General features: G+C 39.7%; 2 protein-coding genes across 5 annotated transcripts in view; both read left to right on the top strand.

The window, feature by feature from the left end:
* Window positions 1–4,071, top strand: part of LOC126968896 (junctophilin-1) — a 58,611-nt gene extending 54,540 nt beyond the window's left edge. The window contains exons 1-3 of one of the 3 annotated variants that reach the window (XM_050814048.1): window positions 131–520; window positions 666–869; window positions 2,854–4,071. In XM_050814048.1, the coding sequence (XP_050670005.1) occupies window positions 416–520; window positions 666–869; window positions 2,854–2,940 (396 nt within the window). In that variant the 5' untranslated portion in view covers window positions 131–415 and the 3' untranslated portion in view covers window positions 2,941–4,071. Of the gene's footprint in view, window positions 1–130; window positions 521–665; window positions 870–2,853 lie in introns of those variants that run through there. The other 2 variants (XM_050814047.1, XM_050814046.1) reach the window with 2 other exon arrangements.
* Window positions 4,072–10,493: 6,422 nt separating this feature from the next.
* LOC126968915 (carcinine transporter) lies at window positions 10,494–16,860 on the top strand. Of its 2 annotated transcripts, none has more exons than XM_050814110.1 (8): window positions 10,494–10,538; window positions 11,480–11,713; window positions 11,777–11,944; window positions 12,327–12,585; window positions 12,658–13,284; window positions 13,364–13,545; window positions 14,602–14,780; window positions 15,241–16,860. In XM_050814110.1, the coding sequence occupies exons 2-8, from the start codon at window positions 11,624–11,626 to the stop codon at window positions 15,434–15,436; spliced, it is 1,701 nt and encodes a 566-aa protein (XP_050670067.1). In that variant the 5' UTR covers window positions 10,494–10,538; window positions 11,480–11,623; the 3' UTR covers window positions 15,437–16,860. The 2 variants fall into 2 exon arrangements, with proteins under 2 accessions (XP_050670067.1, XP_050670066.1); XM_050814109.1 differs by lacking the exon at window positions 10,494–10,538 and adding an exon at window positions 11,073–11,228.
* The last annotated feature ends 1,949 nt before the right edge of the window (window positions 16,861–18,809 follow it).

Below are 18,809 nucleotides of genomic sequence, written 5' to 3'. Positions count from 1 at the left end.
CTTTTACAGTACGAACGTAGATTTTACTTGTGGTGTACAGCTGCGTTACTGCTATAGATATTTATATAGTTGTACTACGTGTCACTACGTAGGCGTTGGGCGGCGGGAGCTCGCGCGAGCAGCCCAATTCTAATTCTAATTTGAGACAGTCATTCGTTGCCGCTTTCCGCGCAACACCATTTTACTGGTTATAAATAGGAAATACCGAATAACTGATAAAATAAACAAAAAACACCACCAATCAACCTCTGCATTTTTAGTATTTATAAAAACAATTTCAATGGAAAACGCAATCGAAAGTGAATTGAATGACTTTTATCTCTATTTACTACCAATATAGATAAATATTGGAAATAAATAGAGATAGGCCTGTGAAACAATAGCTTCAGGTGATAGTACACAGTAAACAATAAATATGTGGTATCAAGTTGATGAAGAAGAGGATGAAGACCTTATGTGTTCGCCGGCAATTCTTGCTCGGCGTGCCTCAGAGAGTTGGATAAACGTTCCTCCTGTTGAGGTACTTAATTTTTTTTTTTATTCGGATCAATCTTAATTTGTTTTATGATTGCTACTGGCCTTTGAGACATGTCACCTTTCTGTAATACTCTTTCTTATGTAACATTTTATTAAATTATATTATACTGTCGGCCATCGGTTTCCAGATGCTGAGCACCCCACAAACATTGCAGCGTAAGAAATCTCTGCCAGACGTTGCAGGCATGCCCCGAGGAGACGGAGGTGTGATGTCTCGGGAAGAAGTGTCGGCACTTGGCTCCGCTCGACGAGAAGAGGTTCGGCGGATGTATGAGGAATCAGAGAAACTGAGGGCTAACCCCTTGTTGTATTTAGTCAGTCCACAAGTCAAGGTAATAATTTCTACTTTAGATTTTTTTTTTATAAATAACGTTCCCCAGGTCGGCTAAGACTTTTCACGGAGCATTTCATCAATAAATGGACTTTTTCAACTACAATTCTGAGATCTCTGGTACGTACTGTCAGAGGAAAAGTTTGGCCATATAAAGAGGTGACGTTGCCAGCTTCATGAGTACCTTATCTGCCGACCGCAATCCTCACGATATTTATTTATTGAAATAATATTTTAAAGCTAAATATTATAAAGAATAATATGAATATTGCAAAAAACTAGCTGTATCAATTAGCCACAATGTTTGGATTGACATACGTATGTGAAACATCTTTCTCAAAGATGAATTTTTTGAAAAACAAATATCTTTCGAGATTGACGGACGCCGACGAATTTCCTGTTCTTCTCGAGAACCAAACTGAACTTTAAAAAACTGACTCAAGATCGTCCGTTCAGTTTCCTACATTAATTTTAGGATTGTTAATTATAAATCTGATTTTATTTGAAACCATACAAGTACAAATACTTTGTCTACCCATAAATACTGTTACAAGGCCAAATGCTTGGTATTATTTAAATGTTTTTGTACTAGGCTATTAATAGGTACAATAAGACCTCCTATATTTGTGGCGGAAAAAGATCTGGCCATATACGTTGTGTTCGTACGTATAAGGTGGTCAAAGCAGTAACTAAAAAAATTCGAAGAAATCCAATCCGAAAGCAAACGATTTTATCTTGGGAGATCAAGATAGCAACTAGACTTGCAGCCTATAAGAGACTTTCTTAATTTATAATTTAAAAAAGAATGGGTGGTAAAATCGAAACAACTACTGAAGCGGTACGCAAAGGGAGGTTACAGAAAATTTTTGTTTTCGAATGAGAAAAGTTTTACAATTGAGCAACATTTTCACAAACAAAATGACCGTATTTATGCTCAAAGCTCTAAGGAAGTCTTCCCAAATAGTCGACAGAGTGCAACGTGGCTATCTATCCAACTTCAGTGATGGTTTGATGGGCTGAGCTATGTAGAAGTGACTGAGACAAACTTTTGTGAAAAAGGTATCAAAATATCGGCTAAAGTGTATGAAGATACCATTCTTGAAAAGATAGTGAAGCCCCTTAACAACATCATGTTCAATAACCATGAATGGTCCTTCCAGCAAGACGCGGCGCCGGGTCATAAAGCTTGGTTGGAAACAAACGTTCCGAACCAGCTGAAGACTGGCTGCCGTCTATTCCCGATCTTAATCTGCTAGATTATCATTTATGGTCAGTTTTAGAGAGTACGGCTTGCTCTAAACGCCATGATAATTTGGAGTCTCTAAAACAATCCGTACGATTGGCAGTGAAGAATTTTCCCATGGAAAGAGTGCGTGGTTCTATTGATAACTGGCCTCGACGTTTAAAGTACTGTATTGCAGCCAATGGAGACCACTTCGAATAAACTTCTTATATTTTAAATTGTTTTATATTTACGTATTAAACTAACATACTGTAAGAGTAATAAATGTTATTTGCAAATAGAATTTTTTTTTCTTTTTTGTTAAATTTTTTTTTCTCGACCGCGTTAAAAATTTTCCAGAGTGTCCGGATCCCACCTAAAACTACTTGCCGGCCCCTGATCTAGGTCTTCTTTTGGACTTGATAACATATTGATGACAAAAAACCCATTAACATGAGTTCTGTGAACCGAAAGTTGTGGTATATTTTATGACGATTACGTAATTAATTAAAATAGTTACTATCACAATAAATTTGTGACAAACACACACTCACTCCTTTTTCCCATCGGGGTAGACAACAGAACGCCACTTGCTTCTATCCTTACAAACCTCACGGTTATCATACATCTTAGAATTAATTCAATTTTTATTGAGATCATGCTAACTGCTTTCTAGCAAGGAGGACGATTGTTAGTAAAAGTCGATGTATAAACGCGAAATATCTATAATGTGTGTACTGATGTCTGTTTTTTTGTATTTCAGGACTGGTTCTCCCGGCAACAACTGGTTATCTTAGTCCTGTTCATCAACATCTCACTAGGAATAATGTTTTTTAAGCTGCTAACGTAGCGTCGGCACTAGGCGCAACAGCGCCCCCGTCTTGATAAAAATGTTACCAAAACTCTTGTATTCAATGGAAATGTAATTAAATGCGAAGTTTTTATTTGCGTGTAAAATATTTCGTACTTTAATGTTACAATATTTTTTATAAATATGGACCATCCGTTTTATAGTATAAAATTGTTGAAATTGTGTAAGTGTGAGATTTAAGACACCAAGTAACAAAATTCCCTCTCTGGTCTGTATTTTTCCAGACATAAAGTGTTTATATATCTGTCCATTAAGCTATACTTTATAATGTGAGGATTATAAATTACCGAAGTAAGTTTGCCGAGCCGAAATTTAATGCGTGGTGATTGTTTAAATAAATCGGCAGTCAAAATCGGTTAACAATCGAATTAACTGTCGCTTTTAAAATGTAATTAACGCACATTATTTGTACCAACGGTAGAAATATTTTCGTCATATATTTGTACATAATATACCACTTATATATTATATATATATATATATATATATCGATTTAAAATATTAGAATTCGCATGTTAGTATTATATTTATTTATTATGCTGTATTTATTGTTTTAAATGTTTACATTGTTGACACGTATATGTAAAACACTTTTCTTCAGGTCAATGGAGGCCTTAAATAAATTTTAGCCCTTGTGAATGTATATAAATAAGAATGTTATGTTTATGATGATTAAAACGGAAGAGGCTAACTTTATATTACATTACATGTATATATATACACAAGTGTACAAACTTGAGATAGTATAACCCAAAGATTTTTAAATTTTAAGAACTATGCACAACTTTTTATACCAAATCTCGTAGCTTTTATCGTAAACAATGTCAATTTGTCATTACTGAACGTTATATTACTTTCATTGTATTATGAATATTTCTAAATGTTTAATTTCGATGGTGTGCGAATGAGATGTTGTTACAGCGCTGTTGTATGGTACCTACGCGTACAACGAAAGGTATGAGAAACGTGCAAGTCATGTTGCTGATCTATTGTAAGACAATTTTGGCAGTTTCATTAATTACTATGTAAAGTGTAAGTTACATATTATAAGTGTTTTAATTACTTGTATCAATTTTATCTACGTTTCACAAATAAAATACTTTTAACAAATCCTTTGGTTTTCTTTTTAAATTACGTGAAGAAGTAACCCCTTTTTAACCGACTTCAAAAAAGGAGGATTTCAATTCGAATGGTATACTTTTTTCCCAAAATGTTTACCGATACTGTACTATTACATATTCTTTGCCGAACCCTAGTACCATAATAGCTATTCTTGTTAGTTAGCTAAGTGAAAGATGACCATACATTCAGTGGGTAGGTACCCAATAACATTTTAATTTAACCAAAGACAGATATGATCTATTATATAAAACCTCCTTTTCTTTTTTGTGCGTTATTACTTGTAGCCTACATATTTCGGTTATCATGAGGATAATGAAAACTATTATCGTCACAGAAACAGTACAAGAAGAATAGAACCTTTTAATTATTTATAATTTTATGCTGCTTTTAATACTAAAAAGCCGCACAAGTGCGAGTTGGACTCGCCTACCGAGGGTTCTTTACGAATTTTTAGGTAGGTACATATTATCAGGTAATTCAAAACTTGGACCGACCGCGACGTTCCTTGCGTGAAAACCCAGTTTTTTTAAAGATTGAATTACACGTATAGTTTTCAGAGTTTTACTAACACTTACAGTATAAGACGGTATTATTTGCCTAATTTCATAGTTTTCAAAGGAATATACCCTATAAATTTTATTTCCTTGAGTGCTGTTTTTGATTCATTAACGGACGTATCCTTTTTTAAGTCTGACTTTTGCACATCTTCAAGAGACTGGCACATCTTCAAGGCACTGCAGACCTCAGTATATCGTTTCAGTTTCAACTCCATGCTTTCACGAGGTAAAGTGTCACAGACGGATGGGCGGACAACAAAGTGATAAAAAATAAGCTTTAAAAAAAACCAAAAACAGGCTTTGGTTTATTATTATTAAAGAAAATTGTCAGTAGACTATATAGATCTCAGTGTATAAACTATTTCTTACTTTTGATCGTGTATTTTTTAACCTTTTCAGCTATAATTTTAATTTTTATTGTGTATTGTCAAGACTCGAAAGATGCGCGATTCCGCATCTTTCGTATGGAAAGACATTCAATACAAGCCCAGAACGCAAGGGTTTGAAACTTACGTATAGGAAATAATGGCTTTTTTACTAAGTTCTTCCAATCCATACAAGAGCAGTACGCAAATACTCCCGTATACTTTGTAGTAACGTAGAAGTATATCTTGTTCCATAACGTACAGTACAATGGCCATTATCACTACACTGTGACAGAAGTTAATCAGTGAACCACTACTTCCACCTGGTACTAGTCTGCCCTACCCCTGAATGTTTAATTTATTATTAGAGCGCAGACCCGAATCATTGTCAAAACTTGTTGTATATGCTACCCCACTTTGACCCTTTGTACTGAAACAAAAACTAGTTTTTTTACACTCTTATCAAGTGTAAATAAGTGTGTGTATTATTAAGTGGGGCCGAAGATGCAAGAGCATCCACGATACAATCTATACACGTTCAATACGCAAATTTCGTGTATGCATTGTAATCACAGATTTAAAAACAGCATTACGCGAGTTTCCTATGGCTGCGTTCTGACGTTTTATAGAATGGAATGACGCCGCGATCTCTCTGCACAGCGCCAAGTGATCGGGCCCTTTATATAGCACTGGTTTTTTAATGATTCGAACAGCTCTACGTTGCGTTCGAGCTGATACTGGTGGTGCACCAAACCAGAAAGAAGAACGATATTCTATCTGTACGGATCTTAGTCTTTCAGAGCGCTAAAATGTGGGCAGTGTTAATATTTTTTTTTTATTGTTTAATTATAGCAGTGTCTCGCACAATTAATGACCCCCATCTTCGTTGAAGCCAATTTGACATTGTCTTACAGGTGTCTCCGACATTGCCAATTGTTCGTTTTCGAGAACCCCAGATGCCTTGCCTAGTGCAAGGCACTAAGGGGTGTTACGCCGAATGGGTTTTTAACTGTGGCAAACTTGAGTCTTAAGGGTGAAATGGAACCAGGTAAATTTTTACGCTATCCGAGAGATTTCAATAGAGCTCTTAATAGATACAAGTTTTTCCAGCACTGGTATAGGAGTTATATATATTTAGGAGTGGTAGTGCCATGTTGGGTCCTCACGGCCGCAACCGAATTGGGCCGGCACGCCTGGAGAAATACCAATCTCCCACTCGAAACCGGCGTGAAATAGCGGCTATGCCGCTGTGTTTCGTCCGGTGAGTGGGGTATCCGGAGGCCTACACCCCCCCTCCCAAATACAAATGGCAGCACAGACTAAAACGAGACTACTCCAGGACGGTACCAGGCTATGCAGCCCTGGAGAATCCATCCCTGGGCGTCCACAATTAGGGCCTGTACCTAACAGTGGTTGCCCAGGCTGCCCCGCGTATTCTGGAGGGGGCAAATCTGCGCTGACTCGGGGCAAACAGAGCAGGAGGCTCAAACCACCCTCCTCCACACTCGCTGTGGACTTTTGCAACATCAGGGGGCTTCGCTCAAATTTAAATGCCGTCCACTTTCACCTGGAGACGGCGAAGCCGGCCCTGCTCTTTTTAACCGAGACACAGATATCCTCCCTGGCTGATTCATCTTACCTTTCCTACCCAGGGTATAATTTGGAACACTCCTTTATACCACGGGCTGGCGTGTGCGTTTACGTCAGGGAGGATGTCTGTTCTCGACGCCTGAGTTTTTTTGAAGGACAGGACCTATCCATCATCTGGCTGCGTGTAGACTGCGATGACCATCCGCGAATCTACGCATGCCTGTATAGGTCCCATAGCGGTAACGCAGAGACTGACCGGCTCCTCGAACACATCCAAATGGCTACAGATTCCGTGTTGGAGCAGATCCCCACTGCAGAGATCGTGTTTCTTGGCGATTTTAACGCCCACCACGCCGAATGGCTAGGCTCACGTACCACCGATCATGCAGGGAGATCTGTTACGTGTCACGACTTCGCCTTAGCATATGGTCTGACGCAACTGGTTATTGCGCCAACGCGAATCCCAGGTGTGCAAGATCATACACCTTCACTGTTGGACCTTCTGTTGACCTCACATCCGGACGGCTACCTAGTTTCCGTTGACCCTCCTCTGGGATCGTCGGACCACTGCCTGATCCGGAGCACCGTGTCGATCACGCGCCCAACACGGCCCCGCTTCTTAGGCTGTCGCCGCGTGTGGCACTATAGGTCAGCAGAGTGGGACGAGATGCGGTGCTTTTTTGCATTCTACCCGTGGAGGCAGATCTGTTTTTCGCTGGGAGATCCAGATGCCGCTGCTGACGCTGTTGCTGATGTGGTACTGCAAGGTATGGAACTCTTCATTCCATCCTCCTCTGTGCCTATCGGTGGCAGGTCCCAACCATGGTTTGACCGCTCCTGCAAAATCGCCTCTCGCCGAAAGCAGGAGTGCTATCAGGCTTGGGTCAATGCGGTGGTATCTAAGGATGTGAATTCCAGCGAACTTAAAAAACACTTCAATCATGCCTCCAGGTCCTTCAAAAGAGTTATTGCTGACGCGAAGTCGAAGCACATTGGCAGAATTGGCGAGAGACTTGCACGCTCGGGAACTCGTGCATTCTGGTCGCTCGCCAAGGCTGTCAAACTTCTGCCAGCCAGCCATTCCGCCACTGCACAGGGATGACGACTCGCTGGCCCATGACGCAAAAGAGAAAGCTGATCTCCTGGGCTCCCTTTTCGCGTCCAACTCGACTCTGGATGACCAAGGTGCACCACCACCGCATATTCCGCGGTGCGATTCATATATGCCGGAGTTAAAAATCCGGCATGGTGCCGTGCTTAAGGCACTTCTCACCTTGGACATTCACAAATCGAGCGGGCCTGATGGCATTCCCCCGATAGTGCTGCGGACATGTGCTCCGGAACTGGCGCCGGTCCTTACCCGTCTTTTCCGGCTCTCCTACTCAAATTATGGAAGGCGGCTTTAGTGCACCCGATCCCTAAGAAAGGTGTACGCTCAGATCCGTCCAACTACCGCCCCATTGCCATTACCTCCATTTTCTCCAAAGTAATGGAGTCGATCATCAACCGCCAGCTCTTGGGATACCTAGAGGGGCACCAGCTGATCAGCAACTGCCAGTACGGTTTCCGTCAGGGTCGCTCAGCTGGTGATCTTCTTGCGTATCTCACCCATAAATGGGCGCAAGCGGTTGAGTCGAAGGGAGAGGCGTTGGCGGTGAGTTTGGACATAGCGAAGGCCTTTGATCGGGTGTGGCATAAAGCGCTTATAGCGAAACTGCCATCCTATGGGCTTCCCGAGAAGTTGTGCAAATGGGTCACTAGCTTTTTGGCTGATCGGAGCATCAAGGTTGTTATCAACGGTGCATGCTCCGACTTAAAACCCATAAACTCTGGTGTCCCGCAAGGCTGTGTGCTATCCCCTACGCTGTTTCTTCTGCATATCAATGATATGCTGCAAATCAGCAATATTCATTGCTATGCAGACGGCAGCACGGGGTATGCTTCCTACACCGGCCGTGCCAACATGTCCCGGGATAGCGTCGACGAGAACCGGATCAAACTTGTGTCTGAAATCGAGACTATGCTTTGCAAAGTCTCGGAATGGGGCCGACAAAATTTAGTCCAATTCAACCCCAAGAAGACACAAGTTTGTGCGTTAACCACTAAAAAGTCGTATCCCCTCGATTCGAGATCACTCCTCTAACTGCCACAGCCTGTATTGGCATACTTGGCGTCGATATATCGAGCGACGTTCAGTTCCGTGGTCACTTGGAAGAGAAGGCCAAACTGGCCTTTAAAAAGCTTGGTGTACTCAGTTAGGCGAGACAGTACTTCACTAAAAGCCACCGCCTGCAACTTTATAAGGCGCAAATTCGGCCTCACATGGAGTACTGTTCTCACCTCTGGGCGGGTGCTCCCCAGTACCAGCTTCTTCCATTTGACCGCATACAACGAAGAGCGGCTCGAATCATCGACGATCAAGTCATCTTCGATCGGCTTGATTCTCTAGCATTGCGTAGAGATGTGGGTTCTCTCTGAATCTTCTACCGCATTTATCACGGGGAGTGCTCAGAGGAGCTGTTCGGGTTGATTCCAGCGGCCGAATTCCACCATCGGACATTACGTGCAAAGTACCATCCGCATCACGTAGACGTCTGGCATTCCACAACCGCGCATTTTCTTCGAAATTTCTTGCCTCGCACAGCCACTTTGTGGAATCAACTACCGGCAGCGGTCTTCCCGAACAGATACGACTTAGGGACCTTCAAGAAAAAAGCATACTCCCACCTTAAAGGCCGGCAACGCATTTCTTGACACACCTGTTGTTGCGGATGTCCATGGGCGGTTGCCTCACCTCTCCCCATCCCGTGAGCCTCTTGCCCGTTTGCCCCCTCTCATATAAAAAAAATGTATATCTGGAGTTCTTTGATCATTGGACCAGCACATTTGGTATATAAAATACGTACTACTGTCGCTGGCTCAGTGCATTAAATATACAATTTATGTGTCTTTTAATGGAGCAAACGGTATAATATAACATTTCTAGATCTTTATGTGCACTGCTGTAAGCAATACAATATTTCGATGAAGATGAGACCCGTGCGTGCTCCTTGACATGTGCATCACTATACCATAATAGATTCTCCACCACATATCACAGATTTGGTAAAAACCCTTTAATTGTAAGGTTTTTGCCAATACCTCTATCCTGCCCATAAATATCTCAAAAACTCTCGTAACCCTCGTCTCACATCAATATTCGTGGAGTAAATTTAAAAAAATAACCGGTGACTAACCTGTAGCAGCTTAGGCATGTATGACCACGGGAACGTCTTTGTGTAGTATTTTCATTGTTCGATCACTTATGTGTTACGATAATAATTCAAATTCAAGAGAAATTAATAAAAATCAAAATAATTTAAGATCTTATTATGCTAACCGGCTGTTCTTTCTTTCGATCTGTTCGGGACCTGTTCGTTCCCTCTGTTGACTCTTGAGCTGATAAAATGCGTAAGCTTTAACTGGACCTTCAGCTCCAGCCGGGATTTAAAATCACGCTGTGGATATCATTAGCATGTTCTTGGCGTGGCAGCGGATTCCAAGGTACCGTAGAACTGGTTTGATCATAGACTGAATATTCGCTTGATTCATCTTGACAATGACTTTGGTGCTGGATGACTTCCAGTGTCTGATGACAGAACTGAATGGAGACTACGGGAACTCCAAAACTTAACAAGATACATAAACCCATCGATATTGGACCCATTTGCATTGTCTTGGCAAACACTCTGATGTGGTGGAGCTGAAAAGTAGCATGGATCTTCTTAATACTTAAATCCAGATAAACTAAAAGGATTCTAGTCTGATTTGTTTTACCTTGGCAAATACTCTGCTGCTGGATGATTCCCAACGATTGATGATGGAGTTGGAAGGCGTCAAGGGAATTTGGAAATGATGCAATCAATAACAAATAACTTCAAGGGTCTGATGTTAGAAACACATCGTAAGTAATTTTCTGATAAATTGCCCCTTGAATTAATTTATAGAAGTTTCGCGTAAAACTTCTATCTTACAGAGGATAACCCTATTATTTGGCAACCAAACTAACATTGATTGAATACATACGCAAACAAATATTTAAAAATATTCCGTTCCACAAAATTCGTGACCTGACACCAATAGGATTAATTAGAAGGATTACTACAAGTTATCCTTCTAATACGTGGTTGACCTCATTACCTGAAATTAACGTGTGGAAGGTACAACTACTTATAAAATCAATCAATATTGTTTATTTTTTTAACTAATTCCAGTGTTCAAATAAAACTAGAACTGAAAATATGCATTCGATCTTAACGGGAGATGCTCAAAATACTACAAAACCAAACTCTACCGGGAGTTTTAGTAAAAACATCGTTTTCATACCGTAAAGCAGAAATCATTGTGATGATGTGATGAGTAATTCATTGGCAGAACGGAAACAAGTAAATGATATTTTCCGTACAGTTTTTCACCATTCATCTCTAATCAATTAGATTAATACTATATGGCTTCTGCCACTACCAAGGTAGAGCAACTTACATGGACGCGCGTCAGTCACTGTTATCCGAATCACATATTTACGCGGGTAAATAAATTATTAATAATGACCGATTATTCGAATAGTGAAAGTTATAACGTACAAAATAATTCGGTATTGTATTTAATGTTTATAATAGTTTGGTTCAAAGTTTAAGGATAAGTTAAATAACATATACTTATCTTTATCAATTGATCTAGATTCAAATAAGCGCAGAGAATATCTATAATTAATTTATGCAATTGATAATAAATCTAAATACTTTTGTGTATTAAATTATATAAAGTTCATTTAAATCTGCTGCATTCATTGTCAAATAGGCTTAATAATTTCTAAATTTGTGTCAAGTATTAATATTTTTTTAGAACAAAGAATCCGATGAACCTATAGACTTAGACGATTTATTGCCCAAGATTGGCGAGTTTGGAATTTATCAGAAATGTTTGTTATGGTTCGTGTGTTTGCCCGCTTGTTTACCATGTGGATTTTGTGCATTCAACCAGCTCTTCATGACAGACACACCAGACCATTGGTGCAAAGTACCCCAGTTACAAAACTTCTCATTAGAGGAACGAAAAATGTTGTCAATCCCGAGAAAGGTACGGTCAATATTTTATAATAAAATTTAAAAATTTCCCATTTTAATCGAAAAAATATTTTAGGAAGCTGATAACTCTACTTTTGAAAGTTGCGTTCGTTATTCTGTTAACTGGACCCAAATATTACAAGGAAATGGGACGATTGTTGTGAATCAAAGCTGGCCACGAGAAAACTGTCTAGATGGATACGAATACGATACCTCGGAAATCATATCATCTGTGGTAATTGATGTAAGTATAGGTAAACTACTCAATAAATATTCACCAGTGGGAGGCTCCTTTGCACAGGATGCCGGCTACATTATGGGTACCATAACAGCGCCTATTGCGGCCGTGAAGCAGTAATGTGTCTCGGTCTGAAGGGCAGCGTAGCTAGTAAAATTACTAGGCAAATGAGACTTAACATCTTGTCTCAAGGTGATTAGCGCAATATTGGTGCCACTCAGAATAATTGTGTTTTTAAAGAATCCTGAGCGGCAATGCATTGTAAAGGGCAGGGCGTATCAATTACCATCATCTGAATGTCCTGTTCGTCTCGTCCCTTAATGTCATAAAAAATACAATATTAGTACCTATGAATATCTAAAATTCAATTATTTTTTACCTTTTCCAGTTTGACTTAGTCTGCGAATATGATGTCTATCCCACTCTTGGACTCGTGGCTCTGAATGTCGGGGGACCAATTGGAGTGTATTCTTTTGGATTATTGAATGATCGGATCGGAAGAAAAAAGTCGTTCTTTGCATGTTTATCAACATTATTACTTGGAAGTTTAATGACAGCATATGCCCATGAATATTGGTTTTGGGTAGTAGCCAGAGTTATTGTTGGACTAACGATACCAGCTGTATACCAAATTCCCTTCATTATATGTAAGTATTTGCAATCAGCAGTATTAATAATCAAATATTTAGCACTGTTAATCATATCTCTTCATGTTTCAGCCCTAGAATTAGCCGGCCCTAACTACAGATCTTTCGTAACTGTAATGACATGTATATTTTACACTTTGGGTCTAATATTGTTATCTGTAGTGACGTATTTTTTACGTGATTGGAGATCTCTGGCGTTAGCTACCTCAGTACCATTTTTTCTATACTATCTCTACTGGTTTATTTTACCCGAGTCGCCAAGATGGCTGTTGATGAAGGAGAGAATAGAGGAAGCTAATAAGGTATTGCAATCAATAGCGAGAGTAAATGGGAAGCCTTTCCCAGAAGATTACGCAAATAAAATGCAAAAACAAGTTCTTGAACAAAAGCAACATGGTGCGAAAGAAGCAAAAACTGTGAGTGTATTCGCATTATGTCGGACTCCGAATATGAGACTGAAGACGTGTTTAATAACGCTTAACTGGTGCGCATCAGAAATGGTATACGTTGGCTTAAGTTACTACGGGCCAGCAATAGGAACCAACCAATATATAAGTTTCTTTCTTTCATCAGCAGTTGAGATCCCGAGCTATTTAGTATGCTGGGTTCTTATGGACCGAGTTGGAAGAAGGTGGCCTCTTTGTTTGTCTATGGTTATTAGTGGTATATTTTGCATAGTGACTGTACTTTTACCAGAAGGTAGGATTTTTTCGACCATTTTATCGATTTTAATTTGAAATTTATGTGGATGTAAATATTATAGTTTAAACTTTTTCAGATGCTGAAAATGAAACTCTTATTTTGTATTTAATATCAAAATGTTTCATATCCGCGTCGTTTTTGATAATATATCCATACGCTGGGGAGCTGTATCCAACGGAATTGAGAGGGATCGGTATTGGCACTTCAGCCTACATCGGTGGGCTAGGCTTGATAATCATACCTTTCATAAACTATCTTGTACGTACATTATGTAATTACTACTAATTTTACACAAACCACTTCTAAAATCCATTTTTACTAATTCAATCATAGAAGTGAAGGATATCACTTATAAATAACCAAATGGTAAGACCATGTTTGATGATAAGAATTGAGGAGACGATCAAGATATTTACCTCATGTTTAATTATCTTCCTGTCACCTACTCTCTAGGAGTGCCCACTCTGGATTCTTGAAAACTCGATGTTCCAAGAAGCACTGCGATTGCACTCATCACCTTGACGGTAAAGATGTTTAGTCTTAGACATTGCTCAGACTTTACTTACGTAGAACTTAGCTGAGTGTAATAAAACGCTAACTTGACTTTTGCATTGGATTGACTCTGCTTAAGCTCAGCATAATTTCAGCTGTCAAATGACTATGAAAAAAAAAGCGATATCACAGATTATGCTAAGCTTAGGTACACTCAGCTAACGTACGTAAATTTCACGTAAGTAAAGTCTAATTATGCTCTACAGATCTCAGCCTTAGTACCCAAGTAATTTTACTATAATTTAAGTTTAAAATCAATTTTCCATGAAAATTTGTAACTGGGTTGTACTATGTGTGGAAACCGAAGAGTGTAACAGTTGACAGTGCAAATGTGATTGATGTTCTAACTTGGATATATTCTGTACGGCTTGAAACTCCACTAAAACGTGAAGCGAATAATTTTGCAGTATATAAGTATCTAACACAATGGTGCTGCGAGAAACTAAAATATTCTAAGGTTATTTGTTCAATTATTGCATTATTTAACTTTGAAAGATTGCATTATTTACGGTTATTAGATCAATGATTGCATTATTTAAGCTTTGAAGATACGTTGTATCTGTACGTTACTTACGTTGTTGCGTCGGTCTTTTTCGGCCGCAGCTACAATTGGTGGATTCGCGAGGGGTAAGGGATGAGAGAGGGATAGGGAAGGTATCTGGGAAGATTCTCGAATGTTATGTTCGCATTTATTTAGCCAGGTGGCGCTAGCAATATGTATGTACAGGAACATGATTCCAACTAACAATATTATTTTTTCAGGGCAGCAGCAACTTGGTATTGCCTTTGGTATTAATGGGAGCCGTTTCGGTATTAGGCGGTCTCACGGCGCTACGCTTACCGGAAACATTACACACCTCTCTACCACAGACTGCAGAAGAAGGCGAGGAAATTGGGAAGGATTGGACTTACAAGGACTGTTGGAGTTGTGGAGGACCTAGGTATTTATTATTCATATGGTCACACAATTTTTTTATGTCTTTTAGTCGTTGAAGTTCGGCGGCCGGTATCAAACCGAATAACTCCCCTAATTATAAATGATTATCAGTTCCTCTTTTTAAATTACGTATCCTGCAATTAAGTCGTTGGACATATTTTGCACCTATTTATACGTAAACTACGCCATTAGATTTTTTCTCCCGAATCATAGACATCTAACAAACAAGTTGTTGAAATCGGTATTAGATTTTAATTGAGACTTAAATTTTCACTTGCTCAGTTGTTGTTTTACCTATGCCATCAAGGATTATATATATTTAATAGAGGTGTAATCAATCGAGAAACCCACCGATGGTAGTAATTTTCATCGTGGTCTACGTGAAGTTGCCATAAGGCTGCTATTGCTACTATCAGTCAGTTGACGATAGCTGTTTCTTTTAATAAATAACATTTCATTCACAGAAGAGCAGCATCTGAAGGTGATTCATATGAAAACCTGGATCAATTAGAGCTGACACATGCCCCAGTTTTAGAAGATGAGGTGTCAGAACTGAGGCCAATACGGCGCAGCTCCATGAAGAAACTGGTGCGGCAGTCGAGCACGCTGGAAACACAACGCGACACTGACGGGAGCTTGAAGATGACTTACTGGTTTTAAATAATATATTTTCGAATATACTCCCTTTACAGATTTTAACCTCACTTACCCGGCTTCTTCCATTTGAGTTAATTCTTTCATAAAAGCTCTCATAAGTACCTGCAGTTATCGCTGTATAGTTGCGATATCGTGTAATTTTCGAAGTGAAAACTTCTTTAGCATCGGTGTGATTTGAATCGGTGTGTCGATGAAACGAAAAAGCGAGACAGTAAAAAGAGACAGACACATAAATTCATAAGATTTAACGTGGGAGAAAATGAGATAGGAATCATTATACAGTGTGTTGGTATCAGACGATCATAGTTGAAAAAGAGGTGGTCATAAGTATGACGCGAGTATACTTTAATATATTCTGACGTCATGCGCACGCGTATTAGTACATAGACACCAGGAGAACATAAATATGGTAGCGGTGATAGTAATGTCTTTCATAGCGGTTGAAATCATGTGTCATCCTCACAACATGTACCAGGACTTCATATGCAGTTTAGAGGTTTATGCACAGTGCATATTTCACTTCTGGCATGTGTACTTTGTACGCACGCGTTTTTTTTTTTTTTTGTTAATGACTGATCCGAGTCTATCATCTTCCGTTCCAAAACAAAACGAGTTTTTATTCATCACCAAGCACAAGAAAGGCGAAAAGAGTGTGTTGAAGAAAGGCTGAACTATAAGGTTAAAATGGTAAACTTAAAGCATTGTTTAATTTTATCGACACACTCATGATTATGGTGATCAATTACTACCGCATTCCTGAACTCTGCATTCATCTCGCGCGAATTCTGTGCCGCGGTGACGACATACAACCAGCTGACTCGTATGTTTCCTTTCGTATTACCCGTATGGTCTTCCTTATAAAATATCCTTAAAATATTTTTATACTTGGAACAATAAGCGAAAAATTATTTTAATATCACACATATGTAATGTTTCGCCCTCAAACAGGTCATCCTTGATTGCTAAATCACAGTTATGTGTGCCGTCGGACGAAATCGCCTATTCAAATATTTTTATCATTTAGATGATTATTAAGTATTTTCGTATCGCTTTAGTAAGACGAGTGACAAATTAGTTTAAAAGTTTTATTTTGTTATTTTAGGATAGATAGGATGAAAGTTCGGAACAATTATTTATATACTTAAATATTTTATGGGGCTATATTTCTTATCAGTGGTTATTATACTATTCACCGCTTTTTCTTTTATGAGTAATCATAATTGGTGCTGGAATTTGAAACAATATTAGGCATTGCAATAGCTTTGGTCAAACGGGAAGCGGCTAAACCTAAGTTTGAGTGTAAGACAAGAATTGTATTGTGTTTATTTTGTAGGTATTGTGTAGATATTTATAATAACAGTTATGTGAGTTAAATGTTTAAGTTGTAGTGTTGTTTGGAATAAAAAAATAATATCTATTATAGTCCTTTATTTAATAGTCATACAATATTCATACATTTTATCATCAATATATAAAATAACATTCGATTACCTATTATAATATAATTCCACCTTCGCACGACACGCCACAAATTAGGATATCATCCCCACCATCTGGATGTGTGGCGGTCCTCCACAGTGCGGTTTTCAAGGAGCTTTCTTCCACGTACTACAAAGCTGTGGAATGAGCTTCCTTGTGCGGTGTTTCCAGGACGATACGACATGGGTACCTTCAAAAAAAGCGCGTACCTTCCTTAAAGGTCGGCAACGCTCTTGTGATTCCTCTGGTGTTGCAAGAGAATGTGGGCGGCGGTGATCACTTAACACCACGTGACCCGTACGCTCGTTTGTATTCCATAAAAAAAAATACTATAATTCATTCTAATATTTTAAATACATTTAACACTACATTTATAGAGGCAGTAGCCTCTCCGGAATGCAAGCATTTAGTATGATTTCTGCCATATATCTAATTTTGATCCTGTAAAATTCTGTCAGTTCCTCGGATTCTGCCTGATCGTCACTGTGTCTGGGGGCCACGTCAACTTGGTCAAATTGGTCCTTCGAGATGGATATTCGTACAATAATGTTCAAAACAAATGTGTCACCAAATTCAAAAGAAATGAGAAAAAAACATTTGTGTGGTAAAGGTTACTATAACATTTTCGTGATACCTCAGGCTGGGAATAATGCGAACGCCCTCAGACTATTTAATTACTTATAAATTTTAGTGTATGATACTACTTATATTGTAACTAAATTAAGAAAAAAAAGCCCGCTAGTTCTTCTCAGGTCTGAGGCATACTATTTCAAATGGGTGGTAGTTTTTGACGTTCAATATGTGATTTTAAATTACATCTTATATAAAAATATTTGAATTTAATCATTATATGGCCATATAGCGAAGGCCTTTGATCGTGTATGGCATAAGACGCTCCTCTCTAAACTTCCATCATTTGGGCTTCCCGAGAGCTTGTGCAAGTGGACCTCCAGCTTCCTCATTGGGCGCAGCATACAGGTCGTTGTCGACGGACATTGCTCGAACCCGAAGCCCGTGAATGCTGGAGTGCCCCAAGGCTGTGTGCTATCTCCTACGCTGTTTCTTCTGCATATCAATGATATGTTGGACACCTCCAACATTCATTGCTATGCAGATGACAGCACTGGTGATGCCGTATACACGGGCCATCCACGTCTCTCTCGGGAAATCGTCGACCAGTGCCGGGAGAAACTTGTGTCTTCTATCGAGTCCTCTCTTGAGAAGGTTGCGGAATGGGGTAAATTGAACCTTGTCCAATTTAACCCACAGAAGACTCAAGTTTGCGCGTTTACCACTAAAAAATCCCCATTTGTCGCATCACCGCTCTTCGATAACACTTCCCTAAAAGCCTCGCCTAGTATCGGAATACTGGGTCTCGAAATCTCGAGCGATTGCCAATTCCGTGGCCATCTGGAGGGCAAAGCCAAATTGGCTTCAAAGAAACTGGGCGTCATTAATAGAGCACGGCAATACTTCAAGCCGGCCCACATTCTAGCGCTGTACAAAGCGCAGGTCCGGCCACACATGGAGTATTGCTGTCATCTCTGGTCTGGCGCACCCCAGTATCAGCTCGATCCATTTGACCGCGTGCAACGCAGAGCAGCGCGAATTGTCGGGGACCCAGTACTCTGTGAACGGCTGGATCACTTGGCGTTGCGTAGAGACGTCGCTTCATTGTGTGTCTTCTACCGCATTTATCACGGGGAGTGTTCCGAAAAGCTGTTTTACCTAATTCCTGCCGCCGAATTCCACCTTCGCACGACACGCCACAAGTTAGGATATCATCCTCACCATCTGGATGTATGGCGGTCCTCCACAGTGCGGTTTACAAGGAGCTTTCTTCCACGTACTACAAATCTGTGGAATGAACTTCCTTGTGCGGTGTTTCCGGGACGAT

This window comes from Leptidea sinapis, chromosome 17, assembly GCF_905404315.1.
Source record: "Leptidea sinapis chromosome 17, ilLepSina1.1, whole genome shotgun sequence".
In the NCBI taxonomy this organism is placed as follows: Eukaryota; Metazoa; Arthropoda; class Insecta; order Lepidoptera; family Pieridae; genus Leptidea; species Leptidea sinapis.
This window is presented reverse-complemented; position numbering and strand designations above follow the sequence as displayed.